This window comes from Talaromyces proteolyticus (assembly GCF_021365285.1).
Source record: "Talaromyces proteolyticus strain PMI_201 chromosome Unknown BGW36scaffold_17, whole genome shotgun sequence".
NCBI lineage: Eukaryota > Fungi > Ascomycota > Eurotiomycetes > Eurotiales > Trichocomaceae > Talaromyces > Talaromyces proteolyticus.
Window position 1 is genome coordinate 415,188 of NW_025764293.1, and position 17,322 is coordinate 432,509.

The following is a 17,322-nucleotide window of genomic DNA, read 5'->3' on the forward strand; positions in this document are numbered from 1 at the left end:
TGGCGAGGTGGCGTACTGCAACGGTTGATGAGGCGAGTCAGTTAGTGGTTGGTATTGAAACTAGATGGTTCTGCTTCGTTTGCTGGATGTAGGACGGTAGCGTGCAGGAGTAGTGTGCTGCCAATTATGTTACAGCTGGGTTGTAATAAGAGTGAAGGAAGGAACGAAAACGGAACAGCCGAGGATCTCCATTCGGCTATCCTCTATCAATCTATCCTCTATGAGGTGAGGTTGGTCTTTTACTCTCCAGATTTGTCATGGTGCTAGCGATAGACGTAGACTGGAGGAACAAGCCCTCGACCGGGCAATTGAGCCGTGCCCATGACAGTGGCTACGGGCTGGCTGGATTAGTCGCTCAGAGTCAGACACTTTCTTCTCCAGACCAATAGACTCATCAATGCACACTTTAAGGCTGACATCCTGACACAGGAAGGTTTATGGTTGAGGTAATTCATAGCGGGCTGTGGGCTACCTGATATCATCATCACCACCTTTCAAGAAATGCAGAATGCAGTCGCCAACGCCGAAGCAACAGTGAGCCCACTGGCAGGACGATTTCCACTTCCCATCTCCCCGCTGCCGGCGTCAATTCTCGCTCGCGCTCAGACTAGAAATAATGGCACTAGCGAGGATGGCGATACCGGGAAAGGCCTGCAATGGAATTGCCGTGCAATAGCATAGTGCCATAGAGCAGGATTATTACCAGGTATTAGTAGTTAGAATTACTCGTTAGTGATGGAACTAAGGATTGGTTCTCGCCCCTAGGTTCGTCGTTCAACACCCCGGTCGATTTTTAGTAAACCGTCGTACTGTACACCGTAGGAATGAAGCAATTGAAAAGGGAAAAGACACAGGAAAAAGCAAGCAGAATGGAGAGAATCCACAACGGGACGGGACGGGACGCAGAGCGGAAAGAATGACGCGCTGAAGGTTCTAATTATCAAATACCAACAGTAGTAGTAAGCAGACCTCGCTATAACTATACAATACTGTCAATGTGCAGTATGCAAGCCTGGCACATGCAAGTAAATGTTTGACCTTCATCTTCAATGTACGACTGCGGCCCAAGCGTCTATCTTTTAGTGAAAGACAGAAAATCTCTGTCTCTGGACATCAATGATTTTATATAGCCCTTATAAAATAATCCATTGATGAATGAATAAATAAATCTTATTCGCCCAATCTCTTTTAAAATAAAATCATTCTCAGAATAGGTCTATTCTGGTACCGACTGCATGATCGCTCATGTCAGGCAACACCGCCCAGCAGCCCGGGCATTGGCAGACTTAGTTCCAAGTACTAAGTGTGGGTTCGTGCTAATTTGAATTCGACATGCTAACGCGTGCCACGTAGCATGCAAGAATGATCCCAGATAGTATAATAGTAGCGCTTACGACGAAGGCCGATCTAGAAGAACGTAGAGCCGTTGCCGAATTCGGAAGTAGGGCTTAACCCTTTAGGGTTAAACGGAGGGGTAAAACATGCAGCAATGCAGCACGTTGGGACGTTTTATTATTAGTTCTGACGCAACTGGTAATAGTACTATAATATTATTATAGTAATTATTAATAATGGTGTACTGAGTCCCGCCGCAACGGAAGCACTTGCAAGGATCATGACTGGTGCGGCAAAGAAAAACCCAGTAGGCTGTTTTCCTGTTTTCCTCTGTTTTGCGCCTTATGCACGTACGACTGACTCACGGCAAGCCAAGGCTGCTGAGATCAGACCTCTTGCGCTGAAGAATCTTATCCTGAAGATTACCGGCATGACTACCTCGGATGATCGCGATCAGTCTGTATCAATCCTTAGTCGTCTGGTAGTGTCGGAGCTTGTGAATGGACCAATTGATGCAATATAATGTTGATGCAAGTCGACCAAACCAGCAAGTCCTGCAAGAGGCCTAGACGGCGGCCCTGCTACATTAGTCGATCAGCAGTCTGGCTTCCTGGGATCATTATGAGTATGGATTAATATTATAGCACTCGGTAGAAAGTGGGTAGTAAATGTAGGTTTGGCCACTGTGGGTTCCATACCTTTTAGTAAAATTTAACAAACCGAGTGCTATACAGCCACCATGAAGTGGTAGTGGGGATAAACTATAACAGTCCACTATCCACTGCAATAGAGCGGCTTGGGAGGCTGGCTTGTGTTCTGCTGTTTAGGTATGAACAGTGAATATCAGACCATACATGCTGTACAGTATCAGTGGCATTTCGCACAACACTGAGGTGTTAAAACTGCACAATATATATAGTCACCCATCCTACTTCATTTTCCTCCATCTTGTTTATCTCATACCTCCAGTTGCCGGCAATTGATCTTATCCGTCCAGGACTCGATCAAATTGTAGAGCAAAGCTCAACTATATCACTCCATATTCTACTCAGTCAATTCCTTACCATACCCCCAATTACACTGATTACACAAACATGGACTTCCTTCGTGACTTGTTCGTTTACCCCTACACCCGCTTCTACACCCTGCTTAAGGGGAAGAAGAAACTCCTGACATCAACCCTCAACGCCGGGCAACCCAAGTCCGAAGTTGACTATTTCACCGGCCTCACCAACCGGAACCATGATGCTCCTCCACTGCCAGAAGACCCCGTGACACGAGCTGATATCGAAGCCGTTCTGAAGGACGGCTTTGTAGTACTCGACGGCCTCCTTACTGAGGAAGATATCAAGTCTTTCCGTGAGGAAATCGACCATATGACCGGCGAACACCCCAAGTTCGGCCGTCATATGTTCGAGGGCCGGGAGACCATCCGTATTTACTCATTGCTCAATAAGTACATTCCCTACCATCATATCATAGAGTGTAAAGAGGAGAACTAATAAAGTCTGGACAGAACTCGCAAATTTGACAAGTGCTGCCTCTTTGACCGCGTTCTCGCGCTGAATGACTACTTCCTTATGAAGGGGTATTGCCTGTCGGCTACTTCGAGTATCCAGATTAATCCAGGCGAGAAGCCTCAAATGCTTCATCATGGTGCGCAGCGCAAACTACCCCTTACTACCTAACCTGACAAATGTGGAATCATGACAGATGACGGATATACCTACCTCCCCCGTCCTCGCCCCCCTATGGGCTCTGCTATTATGATCGGTGTGCAACCAACCCATCCCCCCATTGCCCCTTCCACTCCCACTACTTCCAGACTAACCCACATGTCCAGCAATCGACGACTTCACTGAGAACAACGGCGCGACATGTATGGTTCCAGGAAGTCATCTCTGGGACTCCAAGCGGCGCCCAACGTTGGAAGAATGCGTGCCTACGGTTGGCAAGGCTGGGAGTGTCGTGTAAGCCACCACATCCACTCTCTCTACCTCTTTACCTTCTACTTCTACCAGACGTTCTAACGATATGTGAAAAGCTTCTTCCTCGGAACAACCTGGCACTGCGGCGGGCCCAACACATCCGACAAGCCGCGTCGTGCAGTCACAGTGCAATACTGCCAGCCATACGTAAGTCCCCTCCCCTTTCCACCACAAATCACCAATTACCTCTGACATGTGTTGGCATTATCCAGATCCGCCCCGCTGAAAACCACTTTCTCGCTGTTGACCCGCGCCGACTGCCCGAGATCCCTGAGGATATCGTGCGGATGATGGGGTATGGATTGCACAAACCCTTTATCGGAAACGGTTCGTCCCTCTTCCTTCCTTTCCCCCTTGCATTCCTTTGAAGAATTTCTCTTTAATAATAGTAATTGATAGTCGACGGCCTCGATCCGCTCAAGGGTGCGAGACGAATGATCGGGTGGTTTCAACAGCCGCTTGACCCTCATCCTCCTGCTTTCGCGACTATGGCTTAACTGGGCGAGGAACTTCTCTTAGAACAGTGATATATATGAATGAGGTGGGGAAGATGTGAATATAAAGAAATGACTTATGACATCGATATGAATGATTTCTTGTCTTTTGGATTGTTCTCTTATGTTTTGTTTTCTAGCGAGTCAATTCAGCAAGTAATTCTGTTTGGTTGATTTCATGGGCTTGTTTAGTATAGCTGGGCTTAGGTTTAGATTGGTCTGAAGTGTTTTATGTTTGGTTCATTGTTAAGTTCGAGTGACGTCTGGTAGGCCTCATTTGTTGGTGGTTTGCTAGGTTGAATACAATCTTACCTCCCACTGCTCGTGTACACTTTATGACAATGCTATGACAATGCTACAACAATATGTTGATTCAACACCAAGAATGATTTAGCAGTATCATTGTGTAATTGTAGGTAGTTGTACATAATCACATGCAGTGGAATGTATATATCCCACCAATAAACATCAAAATAAACGCCGCTCTCGAGCCTCCAAACCCTCACAACACCTAACCAAACGCTGCCATGTTGATAACCCGAATAATTTAGCGTGTTTGAATATTATCATCACAGTAAATGAAGAGGCTTGCAGAATGAAAAAAAAAAAAAAATGCATGAAAATAATACATCGCAGATATTCGAACTACGCCCCTACACCAGACGAGCGTTTAGACCGTCGACCCGAGAAATTGCTATCAGTCTCCTTCTTTTTTCGGCCGGTACTGCTTCGGCCGCCTTTAGGTCGATACCCTGTATCTTCATCACGCTTGCGCTTGCCCTTGGAACTTGACGGCTCGGGTGTTTCCAAGGCAATTCCGTCTTCGTCATACATGTCCTCTTCTTTAGCGGCGTTTCGGGACGTAGGTGCACGCTTGGATACGCGCAGATTACTTGGTCGTGGTGCTCCCACTCCCTTTTCGGACGCATTGTCGTTGTCTTGTAGGAAAATTTGCGGATTGTTACGCCTCAGCCAGTTGTAGACTGAGCTTGGGTTTGCGAGGCTCGCTTCTCGCATACGTTCCGTCCATGTCGGCTTCTCAGGTAATCGGGAGAGTGGTCCCGCTGCCTCGCTGTCGCCTAGTTGCGTGTCGCTGCGAAGCAGGTATTCGTACTCGTGTTCGGGGGTCATGTATCCAAGACTATGGCTCAACAACTCATTATCTCGCAGGCTGTCAGTTTCAGTCGCAGGCTCGTATTGTGAAAGCTGTTGCAGGGCTGCGTATTTGACTGCTGGTTGGTAGGCATTACTGCGTTTCACAGCGTCTTCTAGCCGTCGGTAAGTCTCGGCGGTTATTTCTCCAGCTTCTAGCTCTGCTTTGGCCTCCCTCAAAGCCGCCTTTGCTGCCGACGCGGTATAGAACGACAGGGAGTTGTCTTCGGGCTCGGGAGATAAGGGTGCATCGTCCGGGATAGAGAGGTCGTAACGAAGGCTAGGTTTGACTTGGAGGCTCTCGTTGAATTCCATAAGAACTTCGAGGAGTTGGCTGTTAATCATAATTAGCTATATTCCTCGAGTAGTAGACAAGAGTAACAGTCTGAAGTAGGGATCGGCTGACTCGTTTGTTTCTTGGATCTGTTTGGAGAGATCCTCGATTCGCAGCTGCTCGCGAATGAGATTCTCGCTGTCGCGCATTTTCAATTCGAACTGAAGCTTGAGCTTGGCGAATTTCTTTCTATATGAGTGTTAACAAAAGCAGCGCATGGTCCGAGGCAGGCTTACTTGAACGAGCGATACGACTGCTTGTGCGTAGCAGTTCCATCAGTCGCATCCCCAGTTGTGGATTGAGTATCCTCCTGCTCTAGAGGCATATTGGTGATTTGGATAATCGATGACCAGCGATATGTAGATATTTAGATATGCTTAGCGACGACTGATGCTGACGTGGAAAAGAGGTTAAAGAGCGACAAAGGAAGAGTGTAGGTGTCGATTCAGGCCGTCAGAAAGCGCGCTCCGCGGCTGGCAGGAGCAGCCAGTCATGAGCCATTGCGGATCCCGCTTACTGTAAAAAGTTCCTTCATAAATTAGCTTGGGAAAATTTAACTGCCATAGCCATCATATTGACTGCACACAAAGATTCCTACTTTCTTTTATACATATCTCTCTCTGGGGATTTAATTCCTATATAAAATGTCCGAAGACGAGAACAAAAAGAAGCGCAAGCTGCACGACGGCCCAGAAATCGAAATCGACATCTCCGCACCCGAGCCGCCATCGAAGAAAGCTCTTCGCAAGGCCAAAAAGAAGGGAACCGACGTCCAAACAGAGCCAACAAAAGTCTCCACCGCGGATAGCGAGAAAGAATCAAAATCCCGGTCGGTATACGGCGTCTGGGTCGGTAACCTCCCCTTCAGCACATCAAAAGATGACCTACGCAAGTTTTTCACCAGCAACTGCACATTCGCAGACACCACAATCACACGCATCCACATCCCGCAAGGCCCGTCGAGGAATGGCATGCCGCAGAATAAAGGCTTTGCCTATGTCGATTTCGCGACGCAAAAGGCTATGGATGAGGCAATTGGCTTGAGCGAACAACTTATCCTGGGACGGCGTGCGTTGATCAAAGGTGCGCAGAACTTCCAAGGGCGGCCGGACCAGGACCAGCAAGCGAGCGTGGCCAAGTCGTCGGCGACATCAGGTCATCCCCCTTCGAGGCGTATTTTTGTTGGGAATCTGGGGTTCGATGCGACTAAGGAAGCCCTCGAGGAGCATTTCTCGCCGTGTGGAAATATCTCTGACATTCATCTGGCAACGTTCGAGGACTCGGGGAAATGCAAGGGTTACGGTTGGCTGGAATTCGAGAGTATTGAGTCTGCCCAGCACGCTGTGAATGGCTTCGTCAAGGTGGAAGAGGATGGTGAAGAGGAGGAAGAAGAAGAAGCCTCGGCGTCAGAATCAGACGGGACCAAGCCGGCGAAGAAACGCTCAAAGAGTAAGAAGCTTAGAATGAAGAAGGTCTGGGTCAATCGACTCCTCGGCCGGCAATTGCGCATGGAGTTTGCTGAGGATGCAGCAACACGATACAAGAAACGCTACGGCAAGGATAGCAGCAAAGGGCGGCCTCAACATTCAGACAACCAAGACGGAGAAAAAGGTAGCTGGAAAGGGCGTCCAAAGAAGGAAGACAGGACGCCGTCGCGGTATTCCAAGGATACAGTGCAACGGCTCACTGGAGCTATTGTGGAGGCCCAAGGGCAAAAAGTTACGTTTGATTAGACTAGATACGAGTTATGAGATAATTGCATGATTTTGTCTCTCAGGAATTACCCCAACTATTTACACTTGTAAAATATTCATGTACTGGTGTAATATCATACATTAAATATATTATGAGCTCTACTGATATTAGTACTGATGGTCGCGCTAGTCCTAGTCGGGCCCGTTGACATCTCTCGGGCCGCCTTCAGATGTCATGGCTCCGTTCCAATTTCATCGCTTTCCAGACACTCTCGCGTGCACACAGCCAACCAACATTTCTTTCATTTCCATCCTTTGTTTGCTTCTATTTTCTATTATTCCCTGGTCCATCTTACTTGACAAACCTGCTACCACCCCTTCGACTAGTCTGTGCTAAGCTTCTTTGACCAAAACCAGCACAGGCTTCCGGTGCTCCCCCGCTGAGTGACACATCCTGACCTTCAGAGCCCCAGCGGCGACATTTCAACCCATCTCTATCTGCCGTATTGTCTGACTTTCTTGGCTCGTACGACCTCGTGACGGATACTTCTACGTGCTCGTTCGGCGACTGAGCCGCTGCGGTTCTCGCCGCTCGATATCGACACCCGGGAATCAAATGGCTCCTGCGCGACGTCATAGAATTGGAGCTAGTCGACGAAGGAGGGAAGATGATGGCGAAGAGGAAGGATCGGTAGTTGGGGCGATGGACGAGGACTCGATGAGTGATGGCTCGCTGCTGAGCCATCAAGAAGACGATGACGAGGATGCCGATGAGGAGGGAAGCGACCTCAGCGATGTGGAGGGTACAGCGTCCGCAAACACCAGCAAAACAAACGGCCACGCTACGGGTCGGAAGGCTCATCGTCGATCGGGGAAAGGAAAACTCTCTGTTCCTGTCAAGCCGCAGTTAACTACCACCGTGTCGGATACAGAGGCGATGATGAATGGGCTGAGCATATCCGATCGGGCCAACGATGTCGCTGAAATACAGTTTGAAGATATGGGGAAGGAGGAGAGGAATGGGCTGATTCGGGCACCATCAGCACCGCCGACAGAGTCTAGGAGAGATACTATTGCAGACCGCAAACGACGGGAACATGAGGAATACATCAAGGCTCGCGATGAGGATCCTTCCTTCGTGCCAACTCGTGGAGGGTTTTTCCTACATGACAAGCGGTCCACAGGACCAGGTTCGAATGGGCATCGCACTCCTAATAGCAAGGCCAAATCACGGCCATATGGGCTGATTGTGGATGGGAATGTTGGGAGGTGAGTTTAATCTACATTACTTATTTAACCCGTTACTCACGAAGTACAGACGCCCGAAACCCGATGCAACGGATGGTCAATGGACGCATGATCTACACGACACTGTTGCTCACAACGATAGGTCTGGTTCAATGATGGCTCCTCCATCCCATCCTAGCGCAGTAATGCCAAACGGGCCTATCCCTGTGTCTGTTGCTCCTCGTTCAACACCCCCGAATCGCTCATTCTCGACCACCGTCCTGATCGGAAACGTGCCGGTCAAAATCTTCCTCCCTGGTATGGCAGCGCCTATACTACTGTCGGCTGTTCCCAAACGACAACATACTCGTCTCCCACAGCACCGCCCGCCCTTGAGACGAGACAAACCCGTGCGAATCTCCCTTCCGGATGCCACTCCTAAATACACCTATCCAGCGCCTGAGCGCTCATTCATCTTCATCCCACGAGCACTGCGACCTAATCAGCAGTCATACAGGGGTCGTGGACGAGGAGGTGGGTATTATGGTGGTCGACGACCAAGTCTCTACGCTGGCTCCGTCCATTCTCCCAGTCTGTCCATGAGTCGGAGGTCATCTCTTCGCGATGGCATGCAGTCACCTGCTGGATCAGTTCTGTCACGACAAACCTTGGTATCTGGAGAGACCAAACCCGTTGTTCGTCTCCCACCAATGGCCCGTCCTCCAGGTCCCGCACATCCGGCGATGCCTGGTATGATCGGTCCTGGGCCTGCTGTGGCTGCTCTACCTGTTTTCCCTCAAGGCCCTAACGCTACATACCGAGAAAGCCGTGGAGGGCCTATTATCATGCATCAGCCCCGGCCTCAGAAGACTGTATCGGTGGCTGACATCGAAACTCCTGCAAGCCTGCACTTCAACCCTCCTCAGCCCCAGCAAGAACAGCCGTTCCACCATCAGGTCCCTGTGGCTGTCTCCGGGCCAGGATATGGACCTGATACCGGACAGTATCCGCACGGCCGCCACCCTTCGCATCCCAGCCAGGCCTCTGGAACGCCACTTTCTCAGATCCCTGAACGTGCTATCCACGCACAACCTTTCCAACCGTACGGCTTTGCTTCTCAGCAAGGCTACTACGGTGGCTATCATCCAGGATCTATGTACTATCCTATGCCACAAGCCGAGTATCCCGCATACAACATTCAGCCTGGGCAAACCCCTGCTCAACCTTACGTCCTGGCTCCTCCACCCGCGCCACCGTCGACCGGGGAGCAAGCACCCCAAGCGGCCACTCTTGCGCATGAGGCGAACGGCACTGTCTATTTCTATGACGCGGCCGAGCTCTATCCTGGCCCGTCCTATCCGCCTGGGGGCGTTGTTGGGATGGGCGGGATGATGACGCCCCCTGGAACAACATATTACTATCCTCAGCATCCGCAGCACTCGCAGCATCCTCAGCAGCCATCTGGGGGTACTATCCGTCGCAGTGAGAGTCTAACATTCGCATCCAGTTTCTACTCTTTCTTCCTCTTCGCATGACTGTTTCTTTTTCTTCTTTTTCTTTTTTTGCCCACTTTCTGTCCTACACCTCACTACGGTTTACACTTTATAGTCAAGGCCTTGGCCGGCGCATAGTTATCGCATTCCTGAGTGTCACTGTCACTGTCACTGTATCACTGTATCACTGTTCCGCAATCCATCTTTCCCTCATCCCTACCTAGCATGCTTTGGAGAAGGTTCTGTTAGATTAATGTCTTCGCCATGCATCAGCGATCATGCTTTCCTCTTATTATTTTATTTCCCCTCCCCTTCCTCCTCTTCTTCCTGTTCTTCTTCTTCCTTTTTTGCCCCTCCTTATCTATTCTTTTTGGATCTCGTTGACATCATTTCGGAGCTGTCGGCGCTGAGTGTATCTTCGCGGGTTGTCTCTCTGCGATGGTGTAGAGCCAGAGACTAGGAATGTGAAAAGTGTTCTACTTATCTCCGTATCATAAATAAACACAAGAAATACATTGCGTAGCAGGATCTACAGGATCCCTGTCATGTGATGCGCCAGGTAGTATGTCGCGGTGCACGTGAGACCACAAGACAGCATGCCCACGTCATCGGCTGGCGGCAGACCGGTCACAGAGCATCATAGCACCGTAGGAAAGTAAGTAAAGTCGTAGTGCAGACATCCTTGATGTGCCGGCCTAGCCTGTTCCGGCCTAGTGGGGAGCTGTTGGCAAGCAATCCCGGTCTCTGGGTCAGGTGAGGAGTTATTGTTGTCGGTGTCTAGGAGATGAATGTGGCAGCATTGGTATCAATATAGGAATCCCCGGAAATAGCCTGCCATAGTAGCAGTATTGAGACAATTTTAGTATTAATGTATGCTGTATCTGTGAATTGCATACTGGCTGTATACTGGCTGTTTGCTGGAGCAGTCTGCCTGCCCCACACAGAGCCCCTGATTGGCTGCCCCCGCTCTCGACGAGGCTACTCCGTGCAGGCAGCACCAGTGCTACTAGCCGCGTCCCCTCATTGCCTGACTTGACTTACTTCACTTAACACGGCTGCTCCTCCCTTCCCGACCTCCTCTCCTCCTCACTCCCAGCTCGTTCCCTCCCTCTCCAACTTCTGCCATCACTTGCGTCTCTGTTTTGCTCTTCTGCATCCAGTGCTCCGACATCCATCTCCTCTCGACTTCTGGCACTCTCGCCCGCCGGTTCTCGAAGACGCCTCGCTCTATGCTCTAGTGTGTCTGCTGCTACAGTAGCCTCGGACCCGTTCGTCATCCGCTTCAGCCATGGCGACGCCTACACCCCCAGCTCCGCCCGTCGGCCCTGACACGCTGGTCACAATCAAGATTCTGCAGAACGAATCCGTCAACCGTCGCGTCAAACTCCCGCTGAGAGATTTGGGTGCTCGTGTGTTTCCTCAGAAGGTGTGTACTGGACCATTTTACTGTCTACGGTGATGTTGTTGCTGCCTCACCGCCTTCTTATCTCGGATCCGATCATCCGAGCAGTAAGCTATCTTTATTTAGTACTGGATGCTAACCGTATTAGATCCGCCAATTGCTCGCCATCCCCCCTACCCACGTCTTGACTCTCGAGCGCTACTCGGACAGTGTCGCCTCCTACGTTCTCCTCGACAGTGAGAACCTGACAGTCTACAAACAGCTTTACCGTGCTGCCAAAGCGAAGCTCAAGCTTCGTATCAAGGCCACGTCATATCCAGAAGTCAATCCCGAGCCTGTTGCTACGCCTATTCCTTCGCCTATTCCTGAATTGCCGTCTCAAAAGGACCCGAAAGATTCGTCGCCACGTTATAGCTATCTAGAAACAGTCCTTAGCTCCCCGCTTAACGCACCGCAGAAAGAAGCAGAGGCAGAGGCCGAGGCCGAGGCCCCCCAGCCTGTGCAAGAATTCCCTCAACCTGGAGCTTCAACCATGACACTGCCCTGCGGTCGGCCACGGCCTACATTTCCTCTTCGCTTCCCTGAAAATGATAGCGCGGCTGGATCATTTTGCATCGACTGTAACAACTGCAGAAAGGGTATCCCAGCAGAACACTTCCATTGCGGCATTTGCGATGATGGCGACTACGACTTGTGTCCTGCCTGCGTGAATGCCGGTGTGACGTGCCCTGGCCAGAACCATTGGCTGCTTAAGCGGTTGGTTCAGAATGGTGTGGTGATTAATAGCACTACAGAGACCATCGCTCCCAAGCGTACTGCATCTGAAGAGACGTTGGTTCAGGAGACGTTGGTTCAACCGGTTGCTGAAAAAGAGGTAGAGCCAAAGGCTGAAGAGACCACCCCGACTCCGGTCTTGGAGGTCAATTGTGATGCCGAGGAACGAACCTGCAATGCATGCTTCCGTGGTATGTACCATATCTTGACCATCTTTAAGACTGATCTAACGACTTAGAATTCTCCAAATCCAAGATGGTTACCTGCGACGACTGCGAGGATTATGACCTGTGTGTTGGTTGTCTCTTGAAAAACACCCATGGCCATCATCCCGGACACAGCTTTTCCATCATCAGTGAGGTCCACTTCTGCTTGAAGGCTATGGTGCAGTCGCGCTGCCGTCCTGGCCACCATCGCCACCATGCAGCAACTTGCGATGGATGCAACAAGGTAAGTAATAATCTGAATAACGAATCTATAAGTCCTAACAGTTATAGCGCATCATTGGAGTCCGTCACAAGTGCCTGGCATGCCCTGACTGGGATTACTGCTGGTCATGCATCAAGAATGCTGACGAGACTCATCCCCGCCACCGCTTTGTTCCCATCTACGACGTCATTGCTGAGCCCCTGCCTTCTCGGGAAGTCCACCATAATATCTACTGTGACGGTCCTCTGTGCCGAAACAACCCCGCAGCTTCCTGGATCGTTGGCCCTCGGTACAAGTGCTCTATCTGTCATGATACCGATTTCTGTGCAGCCTGCGAGGCCCTGCCTACCAACCCGCACAACCGCACGCACCCGTTGATCAAATTCCAGACTAGTGTGCGTAATGTGAGCGTGAGCACTCTCGGTGACGATGGATTTGGCGGTCATCCATTTGTCATGGGTGACCACAATGCTATGCCTGCATATGAGGTACCTACGCCTACCACAGCGCCTACTACGGAGCCTACCCCAGTGCCTCCTGAAGTAGCTACGGAAAAACAAGACAGCAAGAGCGAAGAGCAATTCACCGAAGCACCGCAAGTTGCTGAAAAGGCCGAACCTTTGGAGTCAGTCATGGAAGATCACGGTGCTTATTTTATGCGGGACACCATTCCTGATGGCACGTCTATGTCGCCGGGCCACGTCTTCAAACAGACATGGACGCTGTACAACCCGGGCCCGTTAGCCTGGCCTATAGGGACAAGTATACGCTATGTAGGCGGCGATGCGATGTTCAACGTCGACACCAACCACCCATCCAGCGCGCAGGAACTCACCATGGCCATGTCCAGCGACGAACTCACCAGTCCTGTGGGACCAGCCGAGTCAGCCGACTTCACAGTAACTCTCAAGAGTCCTCAACGTACGGGAACTTCCATCTCGTACTGGCGCTTGAAGCTGCCCAACGGAACTCCCTTTGGACACAAGTTGTGGTGTGATATCAAGGTTGCCGAGGAGCTGCCAGTCGAATCATCTCTGACAGCCCCTCTCAGCGAGAGCAACATGATCTTCCCGAAACTGGAAAAGGAGTCTCCTTTGTCCAGCACCCATGAAGCCATGTCTGAGACTGCCCCATCCGCGCCTCCCTTGTCGAGTGCCGACGAGCAGGAGATTCTAGAGGATGTCGAGAGCTTGGCTTTGGAAGACGTGTCGGACGATAATGGGTTCTTGACGGATGAGGAATACGACATTCTCGACGCGAGTGACCGAGAATCGCTGCATGGCAAGAATGCTTAAAAACACTATTCTACTCTATTCTGACACTCTATTCTCAAATCAGCTAGCTATTAGCAACTTTCTTGTATGACGGTGTTAGTTCTATTTAGGGATTAATATAGCAATCAATTTGATATCATTTCTAATATTATTCCTGCAATCTTCCTATCCTCTTAATGCTATCAATTATTACCACTCCTCTAATACTTGTGCAATTATTGGAGTATCGTTTCAGATGGATGTATGATGTTGTTTCATCCTTTAACTATTGACTGGTGTGTTATCAATATAGCAGTCTGGACAAAGAATACAACCTGCCTCGTTTCCATTCGAATAAAATCTGCCACAGTTATCCTGACAATTACCCACGGTATCTCTCCATCCTCATCCCATCTCATACTCATTCCATCTATGTAAATCAAGTTGATCCACAAATACACCCGAATCATGGCCATCGACAGCCTGGGCCCAATCGAGCACGCCGTCAAATCCATCAAACACCCTGGCAGCATCATCGTGCTAACCTCTAGCGTCGACCAGACCGTCTACGCGAATACCGTCGAGGGCCGCGCCATCACCAAGATATTCATCCACCGTACCTTTGCCCCTTCCCCAACCTCCATCACACCCACACCCTCTAATCTACTTGTAGCATCCTGCTCCCGCCTCTTCCTTGACAGCAACACCTGCACACAATGGAGCATTCCCGTCCCCATCACCGAGCAGAACTCTCTTCTGCGCTGCATATACATCGAGCAAACGTTTTACGATGACCGCGGCGTCGAGAGAAGGTTACTACATAGAGGCTACTTTGAGCCCACCGAAATGCCCTTTGAGTTTCGTGGGACGTATGTGTTTCCACGTTGCGGCCAGTGGGTGAAGGACGGCTTTGTGGATTTGCACGTGCGGTTTTCACTGGTGGCTTCCCCTCCTTTCTTTCATTTAACAAGAGTATGCTGGGTAGGGTTGACTGATGGGTGGAGGGTAGATGAGCGTCGACGCATGGAACAAATTCGCAGAATGTAGCGTTCGCGTCTTCGGTCAGGAACCAGTTGAGTACCAGCTTCCCCCTCTCCCTCCTCCTCCGCCTCCTCTTCCTCTTCTCGGTAGAGAGGATAGTCCCCCTCGACAATCCCACTTCAACTGCCGCTGCCCGATGCGGGTCAGCGACGAGCTAATTCTCACAGACAACATACTAGAGACGGGGAATAATATGTATATAGCGTTCAAAGATAATGGACATATCGAGTACTCGTCCGAGCGGCCTGCATTGGGTATTGAGATCAAGATAGATACGCTCAGGTGGACGGCTGCCCTATGTGCGATGTTGAAGGTTAGAGAAGGGGAGGGTAATGGTAATGTGAAGGAGGGGGAAGAGGATGAGGAAGAGGGCGCTAGTATGCATCTCATGACTGTGATTGGGAAGGGAGGTGAGGTTAAGATTCGTCTGCCGTTGGCATTAGCGGCTGGGTCGGGGGTTTTTTAATGGGTAGATCTTGTCTTTGTGTTGCTTTTGGGATGTAGATGTAGATGATCACTGCCGTAGGTAAGGCTAAGCATAGGAAAGACATATTCCGTTCCAGCTGAGGTTGGGAGTCCACATAGCCATGCAATTCGATTATGTGAATTAAACGAATTAAATATGTTATAATTATTTTAATATAAATTTATTCTTATTTTATGTCTTTGGTTTTTGATGTAGACTTCTGTCTAGTTATGCTAATTTGTTGATGAGTAATCACTAACACGTACAAAGTTCGACATCGATTGATTGCTACTAGCATGTTCGTATTCAACATTACTGCCTTTGCAAACACCAAGAAATGTGTGACGCCCTTACTATATGAGTAAGTAGTGGAGAGGATTCACCATCCTCAACATTCTGGTCTTTTGGCGCAGCAGCTTAGTGAGCGAATATACTCGCTTTCACGGTCGTGGCACAATGGACCCCCCAGAGGAACCCCATCTACCATCTACCATCCAGGCACAGCAGCTCTTCTTTATCGAAACCAGTCAAGAAGGTGCCGGCAGATTAGATGCCAAGTCGCGTCATCTGGTGCGTGCCCAGGCCAGGCGATCAGCGTCTCATATAGAACCATGGACACTCCAAGAAAGACGTCAACGTAACAGCGGCAGTCCGCAGTCTTTCAAATCCAAATTCAAACTGGCCTCTTGGCAGCGTCCCAGAAGGTCGAACAAACAAACCAACGATTACCATCAAGATATACCCATCCCTTCACTTTTGCCAGCTCAACTGGCAGCGGTTAATACTCTGCCAATACCCATGTCCCTGCCAACACAGCGCATATTACAGTTCTGTAAGTAGAGGTGGTGCAATGGCATAATTTCATACTCATAGGCGAGTGAGTCTAGGTCATGCCGGCTTCCGCACCAACAAATTTTCCTTGAACCCCAGGGGCGATTGGATGTCCATTGCGACGGCAGACGCTGGGCTATTGAATGCTTTTTTGTCCACCGCGGCTGTGCTACGCAATCTCCATCTTAGAATTAATGACCTCGATGCCGTAGTCCATCATCGCCAGGAAGCTATACGGCTAATCAACCAGAGATTAACTGTCGAACCAGGGACTTTGTCCCAGCAAGTAGTCGCTGCTGTCGCGGTGCTTGTGGCCGCCGAGGTACGTAGGTTCTCACTTATTGGAAGCTTTTGGCTGTAGACTACAGCTTCAAATCAAATCGATCGAGTCAATCATATGTGCTGATGCCTCCCAGGCCCTGGATGACAACTTTGCCACCGCATTAATACATATGCGCGGCTTATCCAAGATGATAGACATCTGCGGAGGCCTCGCTAGCTTTGATCATTCTCCAACTCTCCAACGAGTGATAATATGGTGCGCAACTGTCATCTAGAGCACATGCAATTGAAGCTGCGTATGCTAAACTCTCCCTAGGGCCGACTTCTCCTTCTCTGTAACCTGGGGCACTCCACTCTCCTTTCCCTTAGTGCAGTCACTTTCACATCCACTCCTCCGTTCACACATCTTAAAAACTGAGACCGCCTCGCAACAAACGACTTCAAGCCCTTCAAACCACCCCGACCCTAAAACCCTTCTCCTTGATACACTCACCATACTCCAAAGCGTTTCCCAGCAAATTACCGAATTCCCATTTACCGGCGGCGATCCAACCGCCATTGGCAATACCATTTACGTAGTCGAATATCGTCTTCTCACACTTATATTTTCGGAGATCGGAATTGGATACGATGGTAATGAACCGTTTTATGTCGCCGCTCTTCTTTATTCTATTCTCGCTATACGCGATTTCCCGCTGCAGGCTCCTAGGCACCGCGAGTTGATAGACAGGTTATCCGCGTGTCTTTTTCGATGGCGAGAGTTGTCGTCGTTGTCGATAGGTTCTGGGTTGAATCAGTGTATTCGTCTTTGGGTTCTGTTTATGGGGGCTACGGTATCAAAGGATTCCACGACCCGTGCACTCGCCCTGCAGGGTATCTCTGAAATCAATAGCGTGTTAGGGATAGTAGAGTACGAGGACTTTGAATCGAACCTGAAAAGAGTCTTGTGGATGGATTCGTTCTGCCGACAGCACTGCTTGCGTTTGTGGGATGATCTTGAATCTAGTTTATCTTTTGATAGTGCATAATAGGCTTCGTATCAGTTAAACACCTCAAGTTCCAGAGAACTTTGTAAATAGAATGCAGGGTAGCCTTGATAATCGGGTATCATAGTCAACATACAGTAC

The 17,322-nt window shown here is 49.8% G+C and overlaps 7 protein-coding genes across 7 annotated transcripts; 6 read left to right on the forward strand and 1 right to left on the reverse strand.

Moving 5' to 3' along the window:
• Positions 1-2,429: 2,429 nt before the first annotated feature.
• On the forward strand, positions 2,430-3,820 carry BGW36DRAFT_309502 (uncharacterized protein; the record flags this gene model as incomplete). The annotated part of the gene is made up of 7 exons (XM_046212411.1): positions 2,430-2,791; positions 2,852-2,991; positions 3,049-3,108; positions 3,179-3,305; positions 3,380-3,470; positions 3,536-3,650; positions 3,723-3,820. 7 exons carry the CDS (start codon positions 2,430-2,432, stop codon positions 3,818-3,820), a joined length of 993 nt encoding a protein of 330 aa, XP_046065299.1.
• A 550-nt stretch (positions 3,821-4,370) lies between these two features.
• On the reverse strand, positions 4,371-5,743 carry BGW36DRAFT_392246 (IEC3 subunit of the Ino80 complex, chromatin re-modelling-domain-containing protein). The gene is made up of 3 exons (XM_046217675.1): positions 5,540-5,743; positions 5,376-5,492; positions 4,371-5,303 (listed from the first exon to the last, which is right to left on the reverse strand). Exons 1-3 carry the CDS (start codon positions 5,626-5,628, stop codon positions 4,463-4,465), a joined length of 1,047 nt encoding a protein of 348 aa, XP_046065300.1. The 5' UTR covers positions 5,629-5,743; the 3' UTR covers positions 4,371-4,462.
• Positions 5,744-5,850: 107 nt separating this feature from the next.
• Positions 5,851-7,079, forward strand: BGW36DRAFT_392247 (putative RNA binding protein Rnp24). The gene has a single exon (XM_046217676.1). The coding sequence runs from the start codon at positions 5,948-5,950 to the stop codon at positions 7,034-7,036; it is 1,089 nt and encodes a 362-aa protein (XP_046065301.1). The 5' UTR covers positions 5,851-5,947; the 3' UTR covers positions 7,037-7,079.
• A 138-nt stretch (positions 7,080-7,217) lies between these two features.
• BGW36DRAFT_352928 (CASC3/Barentsz eIF4AIII binding-domain-containing protein) lies at positions 7,218-10,200 on the forward strand. Its single transcript, XM_046213396.1, has 2 exons — positions 7,218-8,266; positions 8,316-10,200. The coding sequence occupies exons 1-2, from the start codon at positions 7,614-7,616 to the stop codon at positions 9,757-9,759; spliced, it is 2,097 nt and encodes a 698-aa protein (XP_046065302.1). The 5' UTR covers positions 7,218-7,613; the 3' UTR covers positions 9,760-10,200.
• Positions 10,201-11,005: 805 nt separating this feature from the next.
• On the forward strand, positions 11,006-13,617 carry BGW36DRAFT_309699 (uncharacterized protein; the record flags this gene model as incomplete). The annotated part of the gene is made up of 4 exons (XM_046212427.1): positions 11,006-11,143; positions 11,268-12,084; positions 12,132-12,343; positions 12,391-13,617. 4 exons carry the CDS (start codon positions 11,006-11,008, stop codon positions 13,615-13,617), a joined length of 2,394 nt encoding a protein of 797 aa, XP_046065303.1.
• A 307-nt stretch (positions 13,618-13,924) lies between these two features.
• On the forward strand, positions 13,925-15,219 carry BGW36DRAFT_442798 (uncharacterized protein). Its single transcript, XM_046221590.1, has 2 exons — positions 13,925-14,547; positions 14,585-15,219. The coding sequence occupies exons 1-2, from the start codon at positions 14,044-14,046 to the stop codon at positions 15,080-15,082; spliced, it is 1,002 nt and encodes a 333-aa protein (XP_046065304.1). The 5' UTR covers positions 13,925-14,043; the 3' UTR covers positions 15,083-15,219.
• Positions 15,220-15,538: 319 nt separating this feature from the next.
• On the forward strand, positions 15,539-17,228 carry BGW36DRAFT_466864 (uncharacterized protein; the record flags this gene model as incomplete). The annotated part of the gene is made up of 4 exons (XM_046222364.1): positions 15,539-15,914; positions 15,970-16,235; positions 16,330-16,451; positions 16,512-17,228. 4 exons carry the CDS (start codon positions 15,539-15,541, stop codon positions 17,221-17,223), a joined length of 1,476 nt encoding a protein of 491 aa, XP_046065305.1. The 3' UTR covers positions 17,224-17,228.
• Positions 17,229-17,322: the final 94 nt, after the last annotated feature.

Excerpts from the sequence above, each read along its gene's own strand:
- BGW36DRAFT_392246 (XM_046217675.1), bottom strand. The coding sequence starts at position 5,628 with ATGCCTCTAGAGCAGGAGGATACTCAATCCACAACTGGGGATGCGACT. Across the intron at positions 5,493-5,539 it reads CAGTCGTATCGCTCGTTCAA|AAAGAAATTCGCCAAGCTCA; the intron begins GTAAGCCTGCCT and ends ACACTCATATAG. Across the intron at positions 5,304-5,375 it reads CAGATCCAAGAAACAAACGA|CCAACTCCTCGAAGTTCTTA; the intron begins GTCAGCCGATCC and ends TATGATTAACAG.
- BGW36DRAFT_392247 (XM_046217676.1), top strand. The coding sequence starts at position 5,948 with ATGTCCGAAGACGAGAACAAAAAGAAGCGCAAGCTGCACGACGGCCCA.
- BGW36DRAFT_352928 (XM_046213396.1), top strand. The coding sequence starts at position 7,614 with ATGGCTCCTGCGCGACGTCATAGAATTGGAGCTAGTCGACGAAGGAGG. Across the intron at positions 8,267-8,315 it reads GTGGATGGGAATGTTGGGAG|ACGCCCGAAACCCGATGCAA; the intron begins GTGAGTTTAATC and ends CACGAAGTACAG.
- BGW36DRAFT_442798 (XM_046221590.1), top strand. The coding sequence starts at position 14,044 with ATGGCCATCGACAGCCTGGGCCCAATCGAGCACGCCGTCAAATCCATC. Across the intron at positions 14,548-14,584 it reads CTTTCTTTCATTTAACAAGA|ATGAGCGTCGACGCATGGAA; the intron begins GTATGCTGGGTA and ends GGTGGAGGGTAG.